Source organism: Vulpes vulpes, chromosome 4, assembly GCF_048418805.1.
Source record: "Vulpes vulpes isolate BD-2025 chromosome 4, VulVul3, whole genome shotgun sequence".
Taxonomy (NCBI): Eukaryota; Metazoa; Chordata; class Mammalia; order Carnivora; family Canidae; genus Vulpes; species Vulpes vulpes.
This window is the reverse complement of record NC_132783.1, coordinates 57,319,907-57,340,245: the sequence shown is the minus strand read 5'-3', so window position 1 is coordinate 57,340,245 and position 20,339 is coordinate 57,319,907. Positions and strand designations below refer to the sequence as shown.

The 20,339-nt window shown below is 41.9% G+C and overlaps 1 protein-coding gene across 1 annotated transcript in view; it reads left to right on the top strand.

Annotated features, from left to right (window-relative positions):
• The first annotated feature begins 1,492 nt into the window (after window positions 1-1,492).
• CDS1 (CDP-diacylglycerol synthase 1) overlaps window positions 1,493-20,339 on the top strand; it is a 67,044-nt gene continuing 48,197 nt past the window's right edge. The window contains exon 1 of the mRNA XM_072755766.1: window positions 1,493-1,836. Coding sequence (XP_072611867.1) covers window positions 1,720-1,836 — 117 coding nt within the window. The 5' untranslated portion in view covers window positions 1,493-1,719. The remainder of the gene's footprint in view (window positions 1,837-20,339) is intronic.

The window sequence follows — 20,339 nt, the reverse complement described above, 5'->3', positions numbered from 1 at the left end:
TCTGCTTCTCTTCCTTCTGTCTGTGTCTGTGCTTCTCTTTCTCTGGCTCTCATGAATAAATAAATAAAATCTTAAAAAAAAAAAAAAAAAAAAAGCAAATGTGATGACCCAATCTGAACCTAGAACCTTAAAGATTTGTTTGGTGAAATAAAATGGTGTGCTTGTGCTCTGGTCTTTAATGCATCCTACTCTGACTTTTACTTGTTACTAAATTTTCAGAACAATGTGTTAGTAGTGACCTTACTGATTTTCAACGTGTTAGTAATGACCTTGAGAAATCTGTATTGTTGATTTGTCTTAAGGGTGTCTTCCTGAACATTGTTCCGTTTGTGTGACGGCCTGTGTCCCCACACTTCTCCCTCCCCCCTCCCATTCGTCAGCCTGTCAGTAATGACCAGGTGGTGGATACACGTCAAGAAAACTAATCACCTTGTAACAGGATTGGGAATGGAATTAACGCGGATCTTGTGCCCTTCCTGTTCCAACTCTAGCAGCCCAAGGTCCCCGACTGCTTAGAGATTAGCTGGTTGGCAAATGCATCCCGAGTCATTGCAGGGTCTGGGTTCTCTCTGGACCGTAGGCAGTGAACGCTGTGAGGTCCAGTACTCGAGTTTCTAGGAGGCAGAGCTTGGGTCTGTTACTGGGACTGGCCAGTCCACTCCAGGACGCCCCGTGCGGGTAAATGCATCTCTTGGCATCTGTTCTCAAGGTGATGACACTGGGTTCAAATGCCGCGAAGTCAACGCGTTCATCCTGCCCGACAAGTTTCTGCTTCTGGACGCCTCTGAGGCTCCGCCACGCCGCGGTGCAGCAGGGGTGCGGCCGCGGAGTCCCCGGCAGGGGGTGCGGGGAGCCGGCAGCAGCCACCAGCAGCCACCAGGCGGGCGGGCGGGCGCGCGGGCGTCTCGGGGAGCTCCTCCAGCCCCGGCTGCTCGCGGGCCGGCCTGCAAGTCCTCGGCTTCTCCGCTAAGCCCGGGGCTCGTCCCCCGCCACCTCCCGGCTCCCCCGCCCTCTCTCCGGCGGGCGCGGCTCCCACCTGGCTGCCGGCGCGGGGGGGGGCCGCGGGGGGGGGCCGCGGGGGGGGCCGTGACGTCAGCGCCCGCGAGGGAGGCGGGGCTGTGGGGCCCGCAGTGCAGCGCAGAGGGGCGGGCCGGGGCGGGCCGGGGCGGGGCCTGCGGCGCGTGACCCGGCTGCGGCGGCCGGAGCCGGCGGAGGTGTGGGGGCCGGAGGCGGGGGGCGGGGGCCGGGAGGCGGGGCCGGGGCCGGGGCCGGCGGGGCCGGGGCGGCGGGCGCCAGGTGAGGCGCTGGAGCCGCGGCGCTTCCTGCTTCGCTCCCCGCCCCTTCTCCTCCTCCCACCTGGGCCTCTGCGGGGAGACGCGCACCTGGCAACCGGCGGCCGAGCCCCGCGGCGAGCCCGCCTGCTCCGCTCGGGCCGGGTGCCCCGAGCCGCCCGGGCCCCGGCGCTCGCCGCTCGCCCCTCGCCCCTCGCCCCTCGCCCCTCGCCGGCGCCGCGCTCGCTGGGGGCGGCCTCGAGCGCTCGCTCGTTGATGCCGTTTTGGGGGTGACCCGGCGCGGCGGCGGCGCCTCCCCGCTGGGGCGTGTGAGCGGCCGCGGCTGCCGGGTGCCGGGGGGCGGGTGGCGGAGCAGCAGCCGGCGCGGCCCGCGCAGCTCGGGCTCTCGGGCTCTCGGGCTCTCGGGCTCTCGGGGCCAGCGCGGGCGATGCTGGAGCTGAGGCACCGCGGAGGCTGCCCCGGGCCCGGGGGAGCGGGGCCGCCGCCACCCCGCGAGGGAGAGGCGGCCGGCGGCGACCACGAAACCGAGAGCACCAGCGACAAGGTAAGTGGAGCCGCGGGGGGCGCGCCCCTGCCCCTGCCGGGTCCTGCTGGGCCGGGCCGCCGCGCCCACCCGGCCTGGCGCAGTCCCCTCCTTGCTCGGCCGGGGCCGGGACGGGCGCCCGGGACGGGGCTTTGCCCGGGGGGACCACGGCCGCCGCCGGCGTGGCTGGGGGATCCGCGGCACCGCGGTTCAGCCCCACGCCCTTGCGGTTGCCCCTCCCCGGCGGCGAGGCCGAGGCCGAGGCCGGACGCGGGATGAACCTGCCACCCCGGTGGCTGCCGCCGAGCACGTCGTCTCCGCAGAGGAATAAAGTTGGGAAGGGCCAGAGTTAGGACGTGCGCCCTCGCCCCTGACCTGTCATCGGATCCTGACGCTGGAAGCGTCGCTGATGGCGCCCCCCCCCCCCCCCGCTTCCCCTGCCCTTTCTCTGATGGTAGATTGGGGCGGGGGACGCGGGGGAGGGTTGAGAGTATCATACACGTGACACAGTCGTAATCCTCCAGCTTCTTGGAGTCCAGGACAGGGCAGCTCTTCGTCTGTAGTGGACTTCATTTGACCTGATAGGCTAATTCATGAAGACTTTTTTTTTTTATTTGATTTTTATTTATTTATGATAGTCACAGAGAGAGAGAGAGAGAGAGAGAGAGAGAGAGAGAGAGAGGCAGAGACACAGGCAGAGGGAGAAGCAGGCTCCATGCACCGGGAGCCCGATGTGGGATCCGATCCCGGGTCTCCAGGATCGCGCCCTGGGCCAAAGGCAGGCGCCAAACCGCGGCGCCCCCCAGGGATCCCCTTCATGAAGCCTTTGAACTCCCATTCTATTAAAGGGTAGAAAAACAGTCAGGGTTCAGCTTATTCCACAATCGAGTGGTCCACGTAGGAATTTTGGGAAAACAAAGCACTTTTATGATCTTTTAAACTAGATGGAAATGGGTCTTTCAAACTACATGGGAACTAGATTGTTTCATAAAATCTGTTTATGAAGCTCCATTGTATTTTAGAAGCCCGAAGCTCTTAAACTATTCCTAGAAGCTTTCTTTTCTAGAGCAGATACTGCCGTTTGAATTACAGAAGTGAAGTGGATTGCCCAAGGTCAAGTCAGTGGCCTTTTGGAAGTAGAATGTATTTCCTGATACCCTTTCTCCTGGTTTGTACTGTTGTTGAGCCTCACTGGCAGTTCTGATTTGGGGGGGGGGGGGGGGTTCCACCTGCAACTTGACGTTGATGAACTTGATGTACCCAAGTTAAAAAGCCCTGGTAGGAACATGACGGGGTATCGTGCAATAATCAATTTAACAGTGATTTCAGGAATGAAACTTTAGAATTAGTGGGATGACAGATCCTTTTATTTTCTACTCTTGATAACAGGAGGAATAAGATGAGAATCTATGATAGAACATATGTGTCAAGGAATTACACAAAATATATAACAGTTTCCAGTTACTGAAGGTTGGTGATACAAAGCTAGAAACAGTGAGCTGAGAATAGTCTTTGTGAAGACTGCCTTGGAAACGAGACCAAAAATAGAATTAATTAGGTTGGGATTTGTTTTGTTTTAGCACTGGTATAGTTTAGAATCAAGGAAATACCGGCTTCCCCATGTTGACTTACTTAACCGGCAGAAGCTAACAAGCTTTTAATCGGAGAAAACATGTTCAGGAAGTCATGCATAAAATAACTTTTGAATTAATTTAGTTTCTTAACACCCTAATGTATTTAAAAATGGAAACTACTGTGGTTTAACTCATTAGAACTGTTGTCTCTAGCTATCTGTGAATGGGTTACCTCACTATGTATTTATTTATTTATAAATACGGTGCTGTTGGTTTTCATCAATACATACCCAGCTGGATTTTGTTTTCTGAGAGTAGATGTTGCCGTCTATTAAGATTCCTTAGACAACAGTGAGCATTTTCAAACTAAAATATTGCTGCACTTTTAGTTTATCACAAGGAACCCTTGACTGGGCAAGCTCTGAGACATTGAACTCTATCCCCTATCTGTCCTTTCTTATCAGGGTGTATATTTGAATGCACCTGTATTTCCAGGTCAAGGGCTGTTTTAAAATCAGTTTGCACATCAGAGGCTAGTTAATATTTGGTACATTTAAACTGTTTAAGTCTCCTCTCCGTTCAAGTCGAAGTGAAGGCAGAGCTCTTGGGGAATTAATGAAGTAGAGGAGGTGCATTATATTCTGCTGTTCTAGTACACTCCCATACCATTTTGTAATCTTTTTACAGTAGTGTTGGTAACTTGACATTCTCATTGTTCGGGACCTGGAGACATGCTGGGAGAAGGCTCTGTGCTCCAGAGAATGAGCAAGTGAAAAAGTGTGTCTTACTGCAGGGTAGTGTTTCCAATTGTTAAATGCTGGAGTAATACTTGAAAGATGACAAGACCATCTCCTCAAGGAAACTCCTAGGAGACAGATGAGTTAGATATATTAAAAGTCTCAACAAGGCTCATTGTTAGCATAGGGGGTCTTCTTGGACTCTATATTGGAGACAACATGTAAAGCTTTAAAGAGGAGGTGAGGGTTGAGCTTGGAATGAAAAGATGCCTGAGGACTCATCAGGTGTGCAAGAGTTGGGGCAGGGCGTGAGGAACTGTTTCTTGAGTCAGCATTCAAAGCGTAGGGAACTGAAATTTGTTTGATAATCCTGGAGCATAAACTGTGTATATTTGGGAGGTGAAGTTGGGAGATTGAGAGTCTTGAGAAGGAGGTTAGGCTTTATTTTGTGGACCCTGGGAAGTCACTGGGATGTTTTTGCAGAGACATTAGCCTGTCACTCTAGCAGCAGCCTGGAGAAAATGTTGGAAGCTGGAGACACCTGCTACAAAGAAACCAGATAGGAGCGTATTGCAAATGTATTAGATATGACATGATGAGAGCTTGTAGTGGGTCTGGTAGGGACAGGGAAATAAGAGTTGAGAGAGAATGTATATTTTAGGTGATGGTTATGGGACCTAGACTAGAGTGATCACAGTAAGAGTTATACAGTAAGAGCCTGCTGGCAGATGTACTTTGATCCATAATTTAAGAGATTTTAAGGGAAGAAGCAGAAATTTCAGGGTAATTTTGCAGGTTGAGGGTAAGCATGAGTGAATTGGGTTGGGCAGGGTTTGTCGTTCTCTAGAATAAGAGAGGTGATTCAAGGTGGTGATGGAAATTAAGATGAAAGGTCAGGTCTCTGAAATGTTAACTTTTGATTAGAATAGTGACGGGAGAAAACAAAACAGGACCTTGGGAGGTGCCCATGTATAGAGCGGAGTTGTAGATGTAGGGAAGGAACCAGGATAATGAGATCCTCTGAGCTGAAGGAAGAGGGATTGCTTAGAGAATATCATTAATACTATTTGGGAATAAAGGTGAGGCATAGAACACTAAGTTTAGCAAAAGATCCTAGTAGAAGCCAAGGTTTTAGGTTAAAGAATGTGGGAGGTGAAGTACTGGTAGCTGGCAGTGAAGTGGCAGTGAAGGGGAGTATATGATTGCAGCTAGAGAAGTTGTTCAAGTGAAAATTTCCTTTTTCAAAGGGGGGAAGATAGTTATTTGTATGAAGGAAATCAAGTGAGAGTAAAGATGCTGATGAGGATGGGCAGGCCTAAAAAAGAAACAGACATTGTGTAGAGAGTACAGTAGATTAGGGTATCCAAGGAAAGGAAAGAAGGAATGGAGGGTGGATATAGAAACATTTTGAAAAGCAGAAAAGGGGAGATCAAAGTATTTAATGCTTTTACTTTTCTTTTTTTTATAATAAATTTATTTTTTATTGGTGTTCAATTTACCAACATACAGAATAACACCCAGTGCTCATCCCGTCAAGTGTCCCCCTCAGTGCCCGTCACCCATTCACGCTGACCCCCTGCCCTCCTCCCCTTCCACCATCCCTAGTTCATTTCCCAGAGTTAGGAGTCTTTATGTTCTGTCTCCCTTTCTGATATTTCCCACACATTTCTTCTCCCTTCCCTTATATTCCCTTTCACTATTATTTATATTCCCCAAATGAATGAGAACATACACTGTTGTCCTTCTCCGATTGACTTACTGCACTCAGCATAATACCCTCCAGTTTCATCCACGTTGAAGCAAATGGTGGGTATTTGTCATTTCTAATGGCTGAGTAATATTCCATTGTATACATAAACCACATCTTCTTTATCCATTCATCTTTCGATGGACACCGAGGCTCCTTCCACAGTTTGGCTATTGTGGCCATTGCTGCTAGAAACATCGGGGTGCAGGTGTCCCGGCGTTTCATTGCATCTGAATCTTTGGGGTAAATCCCCAAGAGTGCAATTGCTGGGTCGTAGGGCAGGTCTATTTTTAACTCTTTGAGGAACCTCCACACAGTTTTCCAGAGTGGCTGCACCAGTTCACATTCCCACCAACAGTGTAAGAGGGTTCCCCTTTCTCCACATCCTCTCCAACATTTGTGGTTTCCTGCCTTGTTAATTTTCCCCATTCTCACTGGTGTGAGGTGGTATCTCATGGTGGTTGTGATTTGTATTTCCCTGATGGCAAGTGATGCAGAGCATTTTCTCATGTGCATGTTGGCCATGTCCATGTCTTCCTCTGTGAGATTTCTCTTCATGTCTTTTGCCCATTTCATGATTGGATTGTTTGTTTCTTTGGTGTTGAGTTTAAGAAGTTCTTTATAGATCTTGGAAACTAGCCCTTTATCTGATACATCATTTGCAAATATCTTCTCCCATTCTGTAGGTTGACTTTTAGTTTTGTGGACTGTATCCTTTGCTGTGCAAAAGCTTCTTATCTAGATGAAGTCCCAATAGTTCATTTTTGCTTTTGCTTCTTTTGCCTTCGTGGATGTATCTTGTAAGAAGTTACTGTGGCTGAGTTCAAAAAGGGTGTTGCCTGTGTTTTCCTCTAGGATTTTGATGGAATCTTGTCTCACATTTAGATCTCTCATCTATTTTGAGTTTATCTTTCTGTATGGTGAAAGAGAGTGGTCCAGTTTCATTCTTCTGCATGTGGATGTCCAATTCTTCCAATGGATAGTCTTTCCTCCTTGATCGAATATTAGTTGACCATAAAGTTCAGGGTCCACTTCTGGGTTCTCTGTTCTGTTCCATTGATCTATGTGTCTGTTTTTGTACCAGTACCATACTGTCTTGATGACCACAGCTTTGTAGTACAACCTGAAATCTGGCATTGTGATGCCCCCAGCTATGGTTTTCTTTTGTAAAATTCCCCTGGCTATTCGGGGTCTTTCCTGATTCCACACAAATCTTAAAATAATTTGTTCTAACTCTCTGAAGAAAGCCCATGGTATTTTGATAGGGATTGCATTAAACGTGTAAATTGCCCTGGGTAACATTGACATTTTTACAATATTAATTCTGCCAATCCATGAGCATGGAATATTTTTCCATCTCTTTGTGTCTTCCTCAATTTCTTTCAGAAGTGTTCTATAGTTTTTAGGGTATAGATCTTTTACCTCTTTGGTTAGGTTTATTCCTAGGTATCTTATGCTTTTGGGTGCAATTGTAAATGGGATCGACTCCTTAATTTCTCTTTCTTCAGTCTCATTGTTAGTGTATAGAAATGCCATTGATTTCTGGGCATTGATTTTGTATCCTGCCACGCTACCAAACTGCTGTATGAGTTCTAGCAATCTTGGGGTGGAGGCTTTTGGGTCTTCTATGTAGAGTATCATGTCATCGGCGAAGAGGGAGAGTTTGACTTCTTCTTTGCCAATTTGAATGCCTTTAATGTCTTTTTGTTGTCTGATTGCTGAGGCTAGGACTTCCAGTACTATGCTGAATAGCAGTGGTGAGAGTGGACATCCCTGTCTTGTTCCTGATCTTAGGGGAAAGGCTCCCAGTGCTTCCCCATTGAGAATGATATTTGCTGTGGGCTTTTCGTAGATGGCTTTTAAGATGTTGAGGAAAGTTCCCTCTATCCCTACACTCTGAAGAGTTTTGATCAGGAATGGATGCTGTATTTTGTCAAATGCTTTCTCTGCATCTAATGAGAGGATCATATGGTTCTTGGTTTTTCTCTTGCTGATATGATGAATCACACTGATTGTTTTTTTTTTTAAAAAGATTTTATTTACTTATTCATAGAGACACACAGAGAGAATGAGAGGCAGAGACACAGGCAGAGGGAGAAGCAGGCCCCATGCAGAGAGCCCAACATGGGACTCGATCCAGGGTCTCCAGGATCACGCCCAGGGCTGCAGGCGGCACTAAACCGCTGCGCCACCGGGGCTGCCCCACACTGATTGTTTTACGAGTGTTGAACTAGCCTTGCGTCCGGGGGATAAATCCTACTTGGTCATGGTGAATAATTTTCTTAATGTACTATTGGATCCTATTGGCTAGTATCTTTGCTTTTACTTTTCTCAGTAGAGTCTGAGAACCACAGAGCTTTGAGGGATCTTAGAAGTAATTTAGTTCAACACAGTCTCTCTCTCGTATATAAATATATATATATTTTATATAGAATTAAATATATATTATATTTTTTATATTTATTTTATATGTTATGTTTAATATATATAGTAATAATAATAAACTTGGTCTAGAGTGTGGTTGTTATTTCCCAAAATGACCTAATGCAAGCAGCAGAGCTGGAACTAGAAATCATCTCTGACTGGGATCTGTTTAGTGTTATTTTAAGGAGTGTGATATGAAATGACTGAGAGGCAACTGGTAGAATTATCACTCAGTGCAGATTCAGTTGAACTAAAATAACACAAATTTACTATGTACCAAATTAGCATAGTTCTTAACTCAGTAGCGTTATTGGTCATAGTAGTTGATGCTTGTAGAGTGATTTAGACTTCACAGAGTACTTTTGCATTATTGGGGAGGAAGACTTTGCTCCTCAAGTCCTTCTAGATGGACTAAGAATGAGATTGAAGTAAGACAGATAAACAAGAGAATATAAAATTTAATTTTATATGTACAGGGAATCAAGACAGACATGGAAATTCCACAGCCAAGCAACATGAGGTATACGTGGTACACAAAGAGAAGAGGGTGTATATGGTATATAAGGAGAAAGGGAGTAGGGATCTGGGATTTTGGAGGGAAGGAATGCAATTTCACAGGAAGATGATAAAGAGTAAGTGTTCAATAAATGAAATGTTTGCTGGTCCACTGAGAAACAATGGGACATGGAGGACTTTGATCAAACAGGCGTATCTAGGTCCCTCCCTATCATACCTAGTTTGTAGTATAATGTAGTTATCTGTGGTGATAGCTCTCTACCTGGAACAGGTCTTCTATCTAATTTCTTTTATGCGGTTGAGGTAAAGACTTTTCCTGTCTGCTGGGTTTTGATTGCTTTTAATTCAAAAAAATCTTCAAGTCAAAGTGTCCCATCTTGGGGCTGCCTGCTCTTCACCCCTAATGTCTTACTTTGTTTCTCACAACTACTATATGTGTTAGGAATAGCCATCATTTAATGGCCAAGAATAAGAAAGGCAGTAGGTGTGATTTCGGCCTGGAAATGCCAAGTCAGGAATGCCAAAAGAACAAACAAATCAGCAAGACCAAATTGAAGTGACTGACCACAAGTTAGGGTAGGCAAAGGAAGTGGACTGAAGGCCAAAGTGAGCTATTGAAGCTCTGAGTGGATTGAGAGGGATGGAGTAATTGGAAATCAAGCTTAGACCTGATTTCCTAGACCAAAATTGGGAAAGAAGGGGGTGCACATGGAGGTTGTAGCTAGTAAAGGGGAGCACATGTTGAACAGTGTGCATGGGACAAGGTCCCTGGGATGCTTGTATGTGAGGCTGCTACTTTAAAAACAAAACATTTTTTTTTTTTAATATTCATGAGAGACACAGGGAGAGAGGCAGAGACATAGGCAGGGGAGAAGCAGGTTCCCTGCAGGGAGCCTGATGCGGGACTCAATCCCAGGATCATGACCTGAGCCAAAGGTAGATCCTCAAGCACTGAGCCATCCAGGTGCCCCGAGGCTGCTGCTTCAATACAGGTTTTGGCTTGTGAAGTTGAGGGTGAAACAGTCTGGTCAGTTAATTTCTGTCCTTCCTCATTTCAGATGTGTGTAGTTTCTTTCATTAATAACTTTAATATTGTTTTAAATAAACTTTTAGTTTTGGAACTTGTGTTTCTGTAAAATCTTCATTTTGGCACACTTCTCTATGGGTTGTCTTGGTATCACCTGTAAACATTTCCCTTTTTTTCATTAAAATCTAGGCCATTAATAAATACTTTTTTAAAAAGAATTTTTTATTATTATTATTTATTTATGATAGTCATACAGAGAGAGAGAGAGAGAGAGAGAGAGAGAGAGGCAGAGACATAGGCAGAGGGAGAAGCAGGCTCCATGCACCGGGAGCCTGACGTGGGATTCGATCCCGGGTCTCCAGGATCGCGCCCTGGGCCAAAGGCAGGCGCCAAACCGCTGTGCCACCCAGAGATCCGTTTAATAAATACTAATATTTGTATATAGACATCTAGAATACTGTTTAAACTAATATTCCCCAATTGTTGATTAATTATTAATTGATATTACCACCTAAGTAATTTTCCATGATTCTTTTGTCATTTGCAGCACACTCATTTTATTTAACATTTTTTGCTTGCTGGCTCCTAAAATATCACCAACCAATCAATTGATAAGGTAAATGTGAATTTATGGCTTCCTGTGTTGAGGGAGAACAGTACCTCAATAGAGCTTTGGCAGAGTCTTGGAGTGGGAAAGGCAGAGTGGGATTTTAGTGAGAATTGGAAGTTTGGCTTGAGGCAGATCTTTGGACTGTTTAGGAATGAGTAAAGACCACAAATAACAGTTTGGGATTGGTGGCAACAGCCATGTAATGATTTTTAAGGCAAGCGTTCAGAGAATCTTAGAAAGAAACTTATTTGTTGATGCTTCCCATTTAAGAGTTGATGTGTTATTTCAGAAGTTCTTTTGGTGAACAGTGATCTCCAGACTGAGTGTCCAGGAATAGGAAAGTTGCGCTAATGTAGACAGGCACATTTTAAAGTCCTGTTAATGTAGTCAGTAAACTTTGTGGAGGTGAGGGGGTGTTAGTTTCTTTTCATATCTTTAAATTATGTTTTATATTTTTCTTGGGACATCTAAAGAATATCCTGGTGTTGCCATATGAATTTTTATTTACTATTTGTGATCTTGTCTTTTTTTTTTAGAGGTTTTATTTATTTATTAATGAGAGACACAGAGAGAGAGAGGCAGAGACACAGGCAGAGGGAGAAGCAGGCTCCAAGCAGGGAGCCCGATGTGGGACTCGATCCTGGGTCTCAGGATCAGGCCCTGGGCTGAAGGCAGCGCTAAACCGCTGAGCCATCCAGGCTGCCCTGTGATCTTGTCTTTAAACGGTTTATTTTCTTAATATTTTGAGAAGTTTTATCATATGATGTCATCAGTTTTATCATGCTTTGGATGTGTACTGCAGTGGACTTTTTGATGCAAACAATATTTTGTCATAAATATACTAGGGAAAAGTCAGACAATTTAAAGTAGTACTCTAGAAAATTATCTCATAAAGAAGAATAACGTATATATGTAAAGTGTGATTATCCTTTATGTTAATATATATGCAGTTTTGTAAAACAGACCTTCACATGTTTCTTCATAGATAGCACAGGTAGAAATAAAGTTGTTTTCTGTTTGTTTTCCTTTACTCTGTAGTTAGGAATGTCTTTTTAAAAAAATACAGGTTTTGGTCCAGTATAAGGAAAATAGGTCATTTAAGAATTTGTATACATACATGTTTTATGAGGCTTGCCTGTTTCTGTGCATTCAGTAAATACTTGTTGGATGCATATTTTATTTGAAGTTCTGATTAAAAGTTTTCTTTTTTGTGGGCTCTTTATACCTTTGAGAAAAGGGGCGAGGCCAGGATTTGTTTGTTGTTCAATAACTAATTGTAGGATATATACTAATTTCTTGGACTTTGGACTTTAGCTATATGGAATAAAGGTAATAAAGTAATTTATAGTTTGCAAAATACTCACTTGCACATAATGCCAGTTTGAATATCTTAACAATTGTGTAGACAGGAAATAGCCTTAGTTTATGCCTGAGAAAACCGAAATTCCTTTTCCAAGGTCATATGATATTAAGAGCTGGGATTTACCCTAAATTTTGTAAGAATATGTAAAGGAGGAAATTAGGTATGTGGTCTTAAATTTATAAAATTAATTAAAATACTTTTTACTTTACTATTAAAACCTTTTTTTTTTTTACTATTAATAAATATTAAAAAAATTTTTTTTAAAGTAGCAGCCTCACATACAAGCATCCCAGGGACCTTGTCCTATGCACACTGTTCCATATGTGCTCCCCTTTACTAGCCACAACCTCCAAGTGGAACCTTTTTTGTTTTTTAACTATTACCACTTGTGTGATTTTCTTTTAAACTAATTTGGCTTTTCTGTTCAATTAGAACCTTTTAACTGAAAACCTATAAATCTGTGATTTTAAGTACCTGGATTCAAATCAAACAAAATAGTTTCTAGGGACGCCTGGGTGGCTCAGTCTGTTGAGCATCCCGTTGTTGATTTCAGCTCAGGTCATGATCTCAGGGTCATGAGTTTGAGTCCCATGTCAGCTTCTACGCTGGGCACAGCCTGCTTAAGATTCTCTCTCTTCTTCCTCTGCACACCCTCCCCCCACCATACACACTCTCTCTCAAAACAACAACAACAAAACCCAAAATAGTTCCTTTTTCACTTATTTTTGTGATTGATTAGGAGAAGAAGTCATACATTTTTACTTTATAGGCATTTACATTTTGATTCATTTAGTTGGGAGATGTTTCAGAACTTATTTAATGAGAATGATGTCAGATTTTGAAGTGACTCCAGGAAAGTAACTAATTTCATTAGTGACTAATTGGTTATTGATCATATGCCAATTTTAGTTATCTTTCGAATTGTTTACTAGTTTTCTTATCCACAGGAGAGGTCAAAGTTATTTTTCATGTCATGTCATAGAATGTTTGTTTGCTTAAGACTCAGAACTATCAACATTATTAAGCTTTCTTTTAAATATAAAATTGGAATGCACAGAGAGAAACAAGAATCTAGGCCAACATGAGGAGCTCATACCAATGGAAATTTAAAGTTCCTTTGTGCTAACTTGGTGGCTAGGAAAGCAGTGTTGCTTTTCTGTTTCCTAGCTATGCTTGCTGTTGCCTTTATTTGCCAGGACCTATGACCAGCTATTGAAGAGCTTTATGTAAAGCTGATAAAGCCAATCTGACTTCATCATCTGTCTGTCCCAGGTGAAACCAAACCTTGGCAGCTCAGATTGGGCTCAATGCCACCTTCCTATTCTAAGCAGGTAATTTGAAAACAATGTAGTTCTTTGGGGCAGCAAATATTTATTAAGCTCATCTGAGGCTTAACATTTTACCTCAAAATACAAAAATCCATATCTGGAAAATCAAATTAGTTTCCTGTCCCTTTCAGGGTTTTTATTTTTATTTTATTTTCACCCATTTACTGTGTTCGTACATGAACTGTTTCTGTGTTGTCTTTGAACAACTCTGGGACACCATTCATGTAGGGATTAGTGTAGATGGTGCCCCCTGGAATTCTGCATGTGGTGGTGCTCCTTATAATAATTTATATTGATTGTTATTAATAAATATAGAATTGATACAAAAGGATCATGATTATAAGGAACCCCATAGGCATCTAACTAACCACAGCGTGAATTTTCTATTTAGTATTTCCTTCTTTTGGTAGGTTTACAACATATTTATATCCCTGGTGTTGTGTAGTTCTGAATTTTTTCCTAGATTTTTATTACAAAAGTTTTTTTTTTTATTACAAAGTTTTTAATGTGGAAAAGTTAAAAGACTAGTATGGTGATTATCTGTCACTCAGCACTTAGATTTAACAATTGTTGAGATTTTACCAGGTTTGCTCTATCTTGCCATATATGCATATGCAAATATTTTGCTAATGAGCAAAATATTTGAAAATAAGTTGCAGATCTCATGGTCCTTCACTCCTAATATTAAATCATGCATCTCTTGAAGACATTCTCTTTTGTAACCACAATACCATTATCATATCTAAAACAACTAACAATAACTTTCTTATCTACAAACAGTTCATATTCATGTTTTCCCATTTGCTGCCAAGTGTCTATTTGAGATTCCTCTCTTTCTCTACCCTTTCCCTTCAAACCAAGATCCAATCAAGGTTCACACATTGCAGAAAATATCCAAGGACAGATTTAATCACTCTTAATGCATATACTTGTTTTTCTTTCCAAAAAGCAAGATGAGCTGTAAGCATTCTTTCTCTTAGCCCTAAGCCCTACGGAGAGCCCTGCACTAATATGATCTCAGATAGAATGCAAATTTGTGATAATAGTAATATTTCACATTTGAATAAAACTCCTCAAATTTCTGAGCTCGTGTATATTATCCCATGGATTTTGCCCTTAGAGATCTTTATTTCTAATTTGGAATTTAACACTCATATAAATGAAACCATAAGATCTAATAAGATTTATCTAGTAAGATTTTAATATGTAATAGAATTGGGTGTCATTAGGGGAAAATCTGAAGGAGCCAAAAATTTAGCAAAGATTTAAAACAGGCCTAGAGGGGCACCTGCCTGGCTCAGGTGGTAAAATGTGCAACTCCTGACCTCTGGGTTATAAGTTTGAGCCCACCTTGGGTGTAAAGATCACTTAAAAATACAATCTTAAAAAAAGAGGCCTGGAAAATAGATTGGATATGAATATTGTAGGTAGCATTTTAGGAATGGCAAAAAAAAAAAATTAGTAAGAACAAAGGTACTGTAGATTGGGAGAATCAGCTTGATTCTATTTGGGGGTAGAGATGACTAGTTACCATTTCCTCAGGACACACTCACGGGGCTCCTTGTTGTAGGAGTGGCCATAGTGGGCAAGACTCTGGTGGGCAAACGAGAAACCTCACTGGTTTCTGTGTCATGTAGGCTGTGGCAGAGGTAGGCTGCTTGAGGGGCATGAGCAGCACAACTGGGCTGGGGGGCTCTGAATTTAGTTTCCAGTTGCTACTGCCAAATCACCACAAATCCACTGTCTTACAGTTCTGGACATCACAAGTCCAAAATGGGTCTCACTGGGCTGAAATTGAGATGTTGGCAGGACTGTGTTTCTTTTGGAGGCTCTTGGGGAAAATCTGTTTTGCTGCCTTTTCTAGCTTCTAGAGGCTGCCTACATGCCTTGGTTCATGGTCTCTTCCTCCATCTTCAAAGCCAGCATCACTAAGACCTCTGTTTCTGTCATAACATCTCTGACTCTCCTCTCTTCTCTCTCACCTGAAGGACCCTGATGATGATATTAAATTTACCTGGATAATCCAGGCTAATCTCCCCATCTGAAGGTCAGCTGATTAGCAAACTTAATTCCATGTATTACTTTAATTCTCCTTTGCATTGTGACGTAACATATTCACAGGTTCCTCAAGACGAGGACATCTTTGGGCACCCTTATTATTCATTCTTCAGGGAGCTTATGACAGGCTCCCTGAAGAAAGATTTTCTAGAATTGATATCAAAACTGAGACCTTAAACAAACAAACAAACAAAAAACAAAAAACCCTAAGACCATCAAGATAAATAGATGCTAGCCAACAAAGCTATGCTCTGAGGAGGAAACATTATTATAAGAGGAAAATGTCAAGAAGTTAAGACAGTTCTTTCTGCGCATGCAAGAAGTTCAGTTCCACAGAGCATGAAGTGGCAGGTTGGGCATACTGAGAGCCGTGGCTGGAGAGTAAGAGGAGGTTGGATTTGAGCAATGGGAAGTTTCTGGAAGATTTTAAATGGGTGATTGACAGAATCAGATTTGCTGTTTACTAAGGCATCGTTTTTACAGATTTATTTGATAGAGGTAGAGAGTGAGCATGTGGGAAGGTGGGGGCCAGGTGGGGGGAGGAGAGAGAGAGAGAGAGTCTTAAGCAGACCCAAAGCCTAGCAGGAGCCTGACTCCGGGCTTAGTCTCACAACCCTGACATCACGACCTGAGCTGAAACCAAGAATCAGATGGTTAATGGACTGCTCCACCTAGGCACCCCATCAAGGCATTTTATGTGTTGCTGATGCATATTGAATCTTCTCTGATCCTGACACTGGACCTACTAAATAGTGTGATGTAATGCCTGATCAGAATAGTATCATGGTGCACTGGAGTATAAGTCACCTCTTTCCTTCAGTGGGTGATTAGAACAGGGCTGCAAAGATTTGAGGACCAGTCTTTTTCTTTCTTTTTTTTTTTTTTTTTTGTCTTTTTCTTTTTAATTCAGATTTGGAAAAGGCAAAGAGGCTTTATCAATCATAGTAAATATAGGATAGGACCATAGAGCAGGTCACTGAGATAATCAGATTTCTATCTGTAGAATGTAAAACATTCATCATCATCACAAAGGTCTTGAAGACCCCTGTACGCCACTCTTCACTTAGTTCACAGTACTGCTGACTCACCAGGAAATAAATCAGTTTAGTCTCCCTCCCCAGCACAGATATAAGCAATTCTGTCCTCTGTTCACTTCTTGTCCTTGAAGAAGAGGAATCCATGTGTATATGGACACAATGAAGGAACCAAAAGAAGATGCTGAAATTGGAAATATAACCTAATATTCTTTCAAGTAAGAACTGCTTAGCATCAAGATTTTTTTTCAGGCACCAAGCTGTTTTACTTATAATTTCCTTCCCCACTCATAGAATAAGACATACCCCAGGAATAAAGATAATCTGTTGTTAATCTTACAATAATTTATATCACCTGACTTCAAGATAAAGGTAATGAAATTTTTTAAAAATTCACTTTTATGGGAGAATTACGGGAGACCAAATAGAACAAGATCAGTAAGCTTTGCTTGATGGGCTCATAGGATGAGAAGGTTCAATAGGGAAAGAAGAGACTTCTTGTCAGGGAAGTATAGTAAAACCACTGTGGAATGAATATGTGTAATATCCTTAGGAAAGGACTAATAATGTAGAGAGGAAGTGAGGAATGCAGCCTGAAATATAGGACAAATGTGTTTGCAGATGGCTTATGATTCCAAAATTGGAGTTGGGATTTTCATCTTATAGAGAAAGAAATATATTTTTGAGAAAATTCATACGTGCCTTCAAAAACTGATCTACAGTGATCTTTCACAATATACATTTTTATAGCTTCATGATTTTTAAAAGCCCTCCTCCTTTTAAGCACACTTGAAGGTTTCCATTTACTTGGTTGCGATTTTAGTGTTGAATTAGTACAGGGATCGACATGAACCTCAAGGAACCAGTAGTGGAGAAGCTGACCCTGACTGACTTATTTTTTAGGGAATCAGATATAAAAGGATTGGAAAGTGTGAGTGATTTAATATATTATCCTTTATTGAATTCTAAACTGCTGCTTACCATAATTAGTTTAGAACTTTTGGAACCATGATCTTGTATGGACTGGAGCCATTCCCTCCTTCCTATCCTTGAATCCCCAGCATTGGGATGTATTTCGGTTCTCTTTCCCTGACCACTGGCTCTTGTGTGCTCTTCAGGAGTCATCATGAGTTATAAATGACATACACTAAGCTATACAGACACTGCAAAATTTTGTAAGTTCTAACGTGTATAACAGTGTGAATTCATCACCGGAATCAAGATAATAAATAAACATATCCATCACCATGAAAGGTTTGCTCCTGCTCTTTTGTAATTCCCCCCTCAAATCCAGTTAACCACTGATCTGCTTTCTGGAACTACAGATGAGTTTGTGTTTTCTAGAATTTTTATATAAAGCGAATACTATACATACAAGTATGCATACAAACATACATATGTACTTTTTTTTAAAAAAAAACAAGGCTCATGCTCAATGTGGGGCTTGAACTTATGATCCTGATGTCAAGAGTTGCATGGTCTACCAACCAGCCAGGTTCACATCTCACATCTCAGGTCTACCTGAGCCAGCCAGGTACCCCATATGTACCTTTTTACAGGTCCTCTTTATTCAGTGTACTTATTGTGACATTTATCCATATTATTACTGAGTAGTATTCCTTTGCATGATGTAGCCCAACCTGTCCTTTTCCCTGGTGGACATTTATTTCCAGTTTGGAGATATTTCAAATAAAGCTGCCATGGGAAAAGAAAAAAAAGCTGCCGTGAACATTTGTGTACAGTCTTTGTGTGGATATATACTTTCATTTCTCTTGGGCAGATACCTAGGAATGGAATGACGGGGTCATATAGTGGATGTATATTTAACTTTTTAAGAAACTGCCAAACTATTTTCCAAAGTGTTTTTACCATTTTACATTCTTGCCAGTGAAAGTGTGAAAGTTTCAGTTTCTCCACATCTTCTCTAACATTTGGTATGTTTTTATTTGTTGTTGTTTTTTTAATTTTAGCCATGTTTCTCAATGTGTAGTAGTATTTATATGATATTGATTTGGATTTCCCTAATAACTAATGATGCTGAACATTTTTTCATTCATTTAGTTGCCATCATGTATTGCCTTTGGTGAAATATCTATTCAAATATTTTGCCCATGTATTATGAGATGATTTTTTAAAATTATATTTTGAACTCTTTATGTATTCTGGATTCAGGACCTTTACTTGGTATCTGATTTACTTGATTTCTAGCCTATGGCTTGTTTTCTCATTCTCTTAAGAGTGTCTTTTGAATTAATTTTTGTAAATGGCGTGAGATGTGAACCAAAGTTCTTTCACTTCCCTTTCTTTACATATGGACATCCAAATGTCCCAGCATCATATATTGAATTACCTTTCAACTTTGTTGAAAATCAGTTGGCTGTGTATGTGTGGGTTTATTTTTTGGGCTCCTTATTCTGTTCCATTGATCATTTTTTCTTTCATACCTATACCACAGCTTGATTACACCTTTATTTTTTTTTAAAGATTTTATTTATTTATTTATTCATGAGAGGCACAGGGAGAGAAAAGCAGAGACATACATAGGCAGAGGGAGAAGCAGGCTTCATGCAGGGAGCCCCATGTGGGACTCGATTCTGGGATTCCAGGATCGTGCCCTGAGCCAAAGGCAGATGCTTAACTGTTGAGCCACCCAGATGTCCCATGATTACAGCTTTATAATAACACTTAAACAGGTAGTGTTAGTCCTTCAGCTTTGTTCTTTTTCCATGGATGCTTAGGCTCTTCTAGGTCCTTTGTCTTTTCATGTAAATTTTAGAATCAGCCCATACATGTCGACCAAAAAAAAAAAAAAACCTTTTGAGATATTTATTGGGATTACATTGGAGGTATAGATCAATTTGTAGGAGAACTGTTCTTTAAATTTCCCTCCTGCATGGTTTCAAATCCCAGCTATATTGCTGAAAGCTGTGTAAAACTTGGGTACTTAGCCTTTTGGAACCTAAATTTTTTCACCTAGAAAATGGAAATGATTTTTTACCTACCTCTATGGTAATGTGAGCAGTAAATAAATCAATATTTTTAAAGTGCTTTTGCTCTTATTTTCTAAATATACTTCTGTAGAAATTAAATTTACAGGAAAATAAACTTATTTTTTTAACTTTGAGCCATCATTTCCCAGACATATTTTCATTAAAATTTAATATTTGGAAAATAGTAGTCCTTCATAGTCAGCAGCCTTCGATTCATGTAAATAAGTGCATCTGAGGTCTCATGCAAGGTAACTTGGCCAAGACTACTCAGCAAGAACAGATGAGAACTTCTTATTTTTAATCTTAAATATTAGCATGAGTTGACAGACTCAGTTTATTTCAACATATTTATGTAGTGTCTAATAAATAAATGTCAGTCACTGGGCAAGTTCCTCTCCTGGCATCTTGGGATTCAAAAATGAGGCCAGTATTTCCACTTCTCACAAAGCCTTTGGACTATTGGAAAATGAAGATAAGCAAACAAATAATTTTAATGTAAACTAATAGGTAAAAATTAAGGGGATTGTGGGAACATAGTTGAAGAGCAGCTAACCTGGAGCTAGGGGGTCAGGGAAGACATTTCAAAAGGAAATGACCTGAAAGCTGAGGTCAGAGGATGAATGGGCAATAGCTAGAAAATGGAGAAATGGAGAAGGGAAGATTGGAACTGGGATCCAGAGAGAAAAAGTGTACAGTTTGTACTTTATACGTAGAACAAACATCTGGATTCAAGAGAGTATGGCACTGTGTGAAACTGGGCAGTCATCAAAGAGTGGCTGGGAGAGCAGGGTTCCGTCATGAAAAACAGTAAAAGCAATGCTAAGTAGTTTAACTTTATCCTGATGATTTTAGGCTGTGAAGTAGTAAGATCAGATTTGCAATTTAGAAAGATTCTTTTTATGTTGAACATGAATTAGAGGGTTGCCTGGGTGGTTCAGTTGGTTGAGCGTCCAATTCTTGATTTCAGCTCTGGTCATGATCTCAGGGTTGTGAGATCGAGCTCCATGCTCAGTGTGGAGTCTGCTTGAAATTCTCCCTCTGCTGCCCCTCCTCCTGCTCTTGCATGCACGCACACACTCTCTCTCTCAAATAAATAAATCTTTTAAAAAATGAATT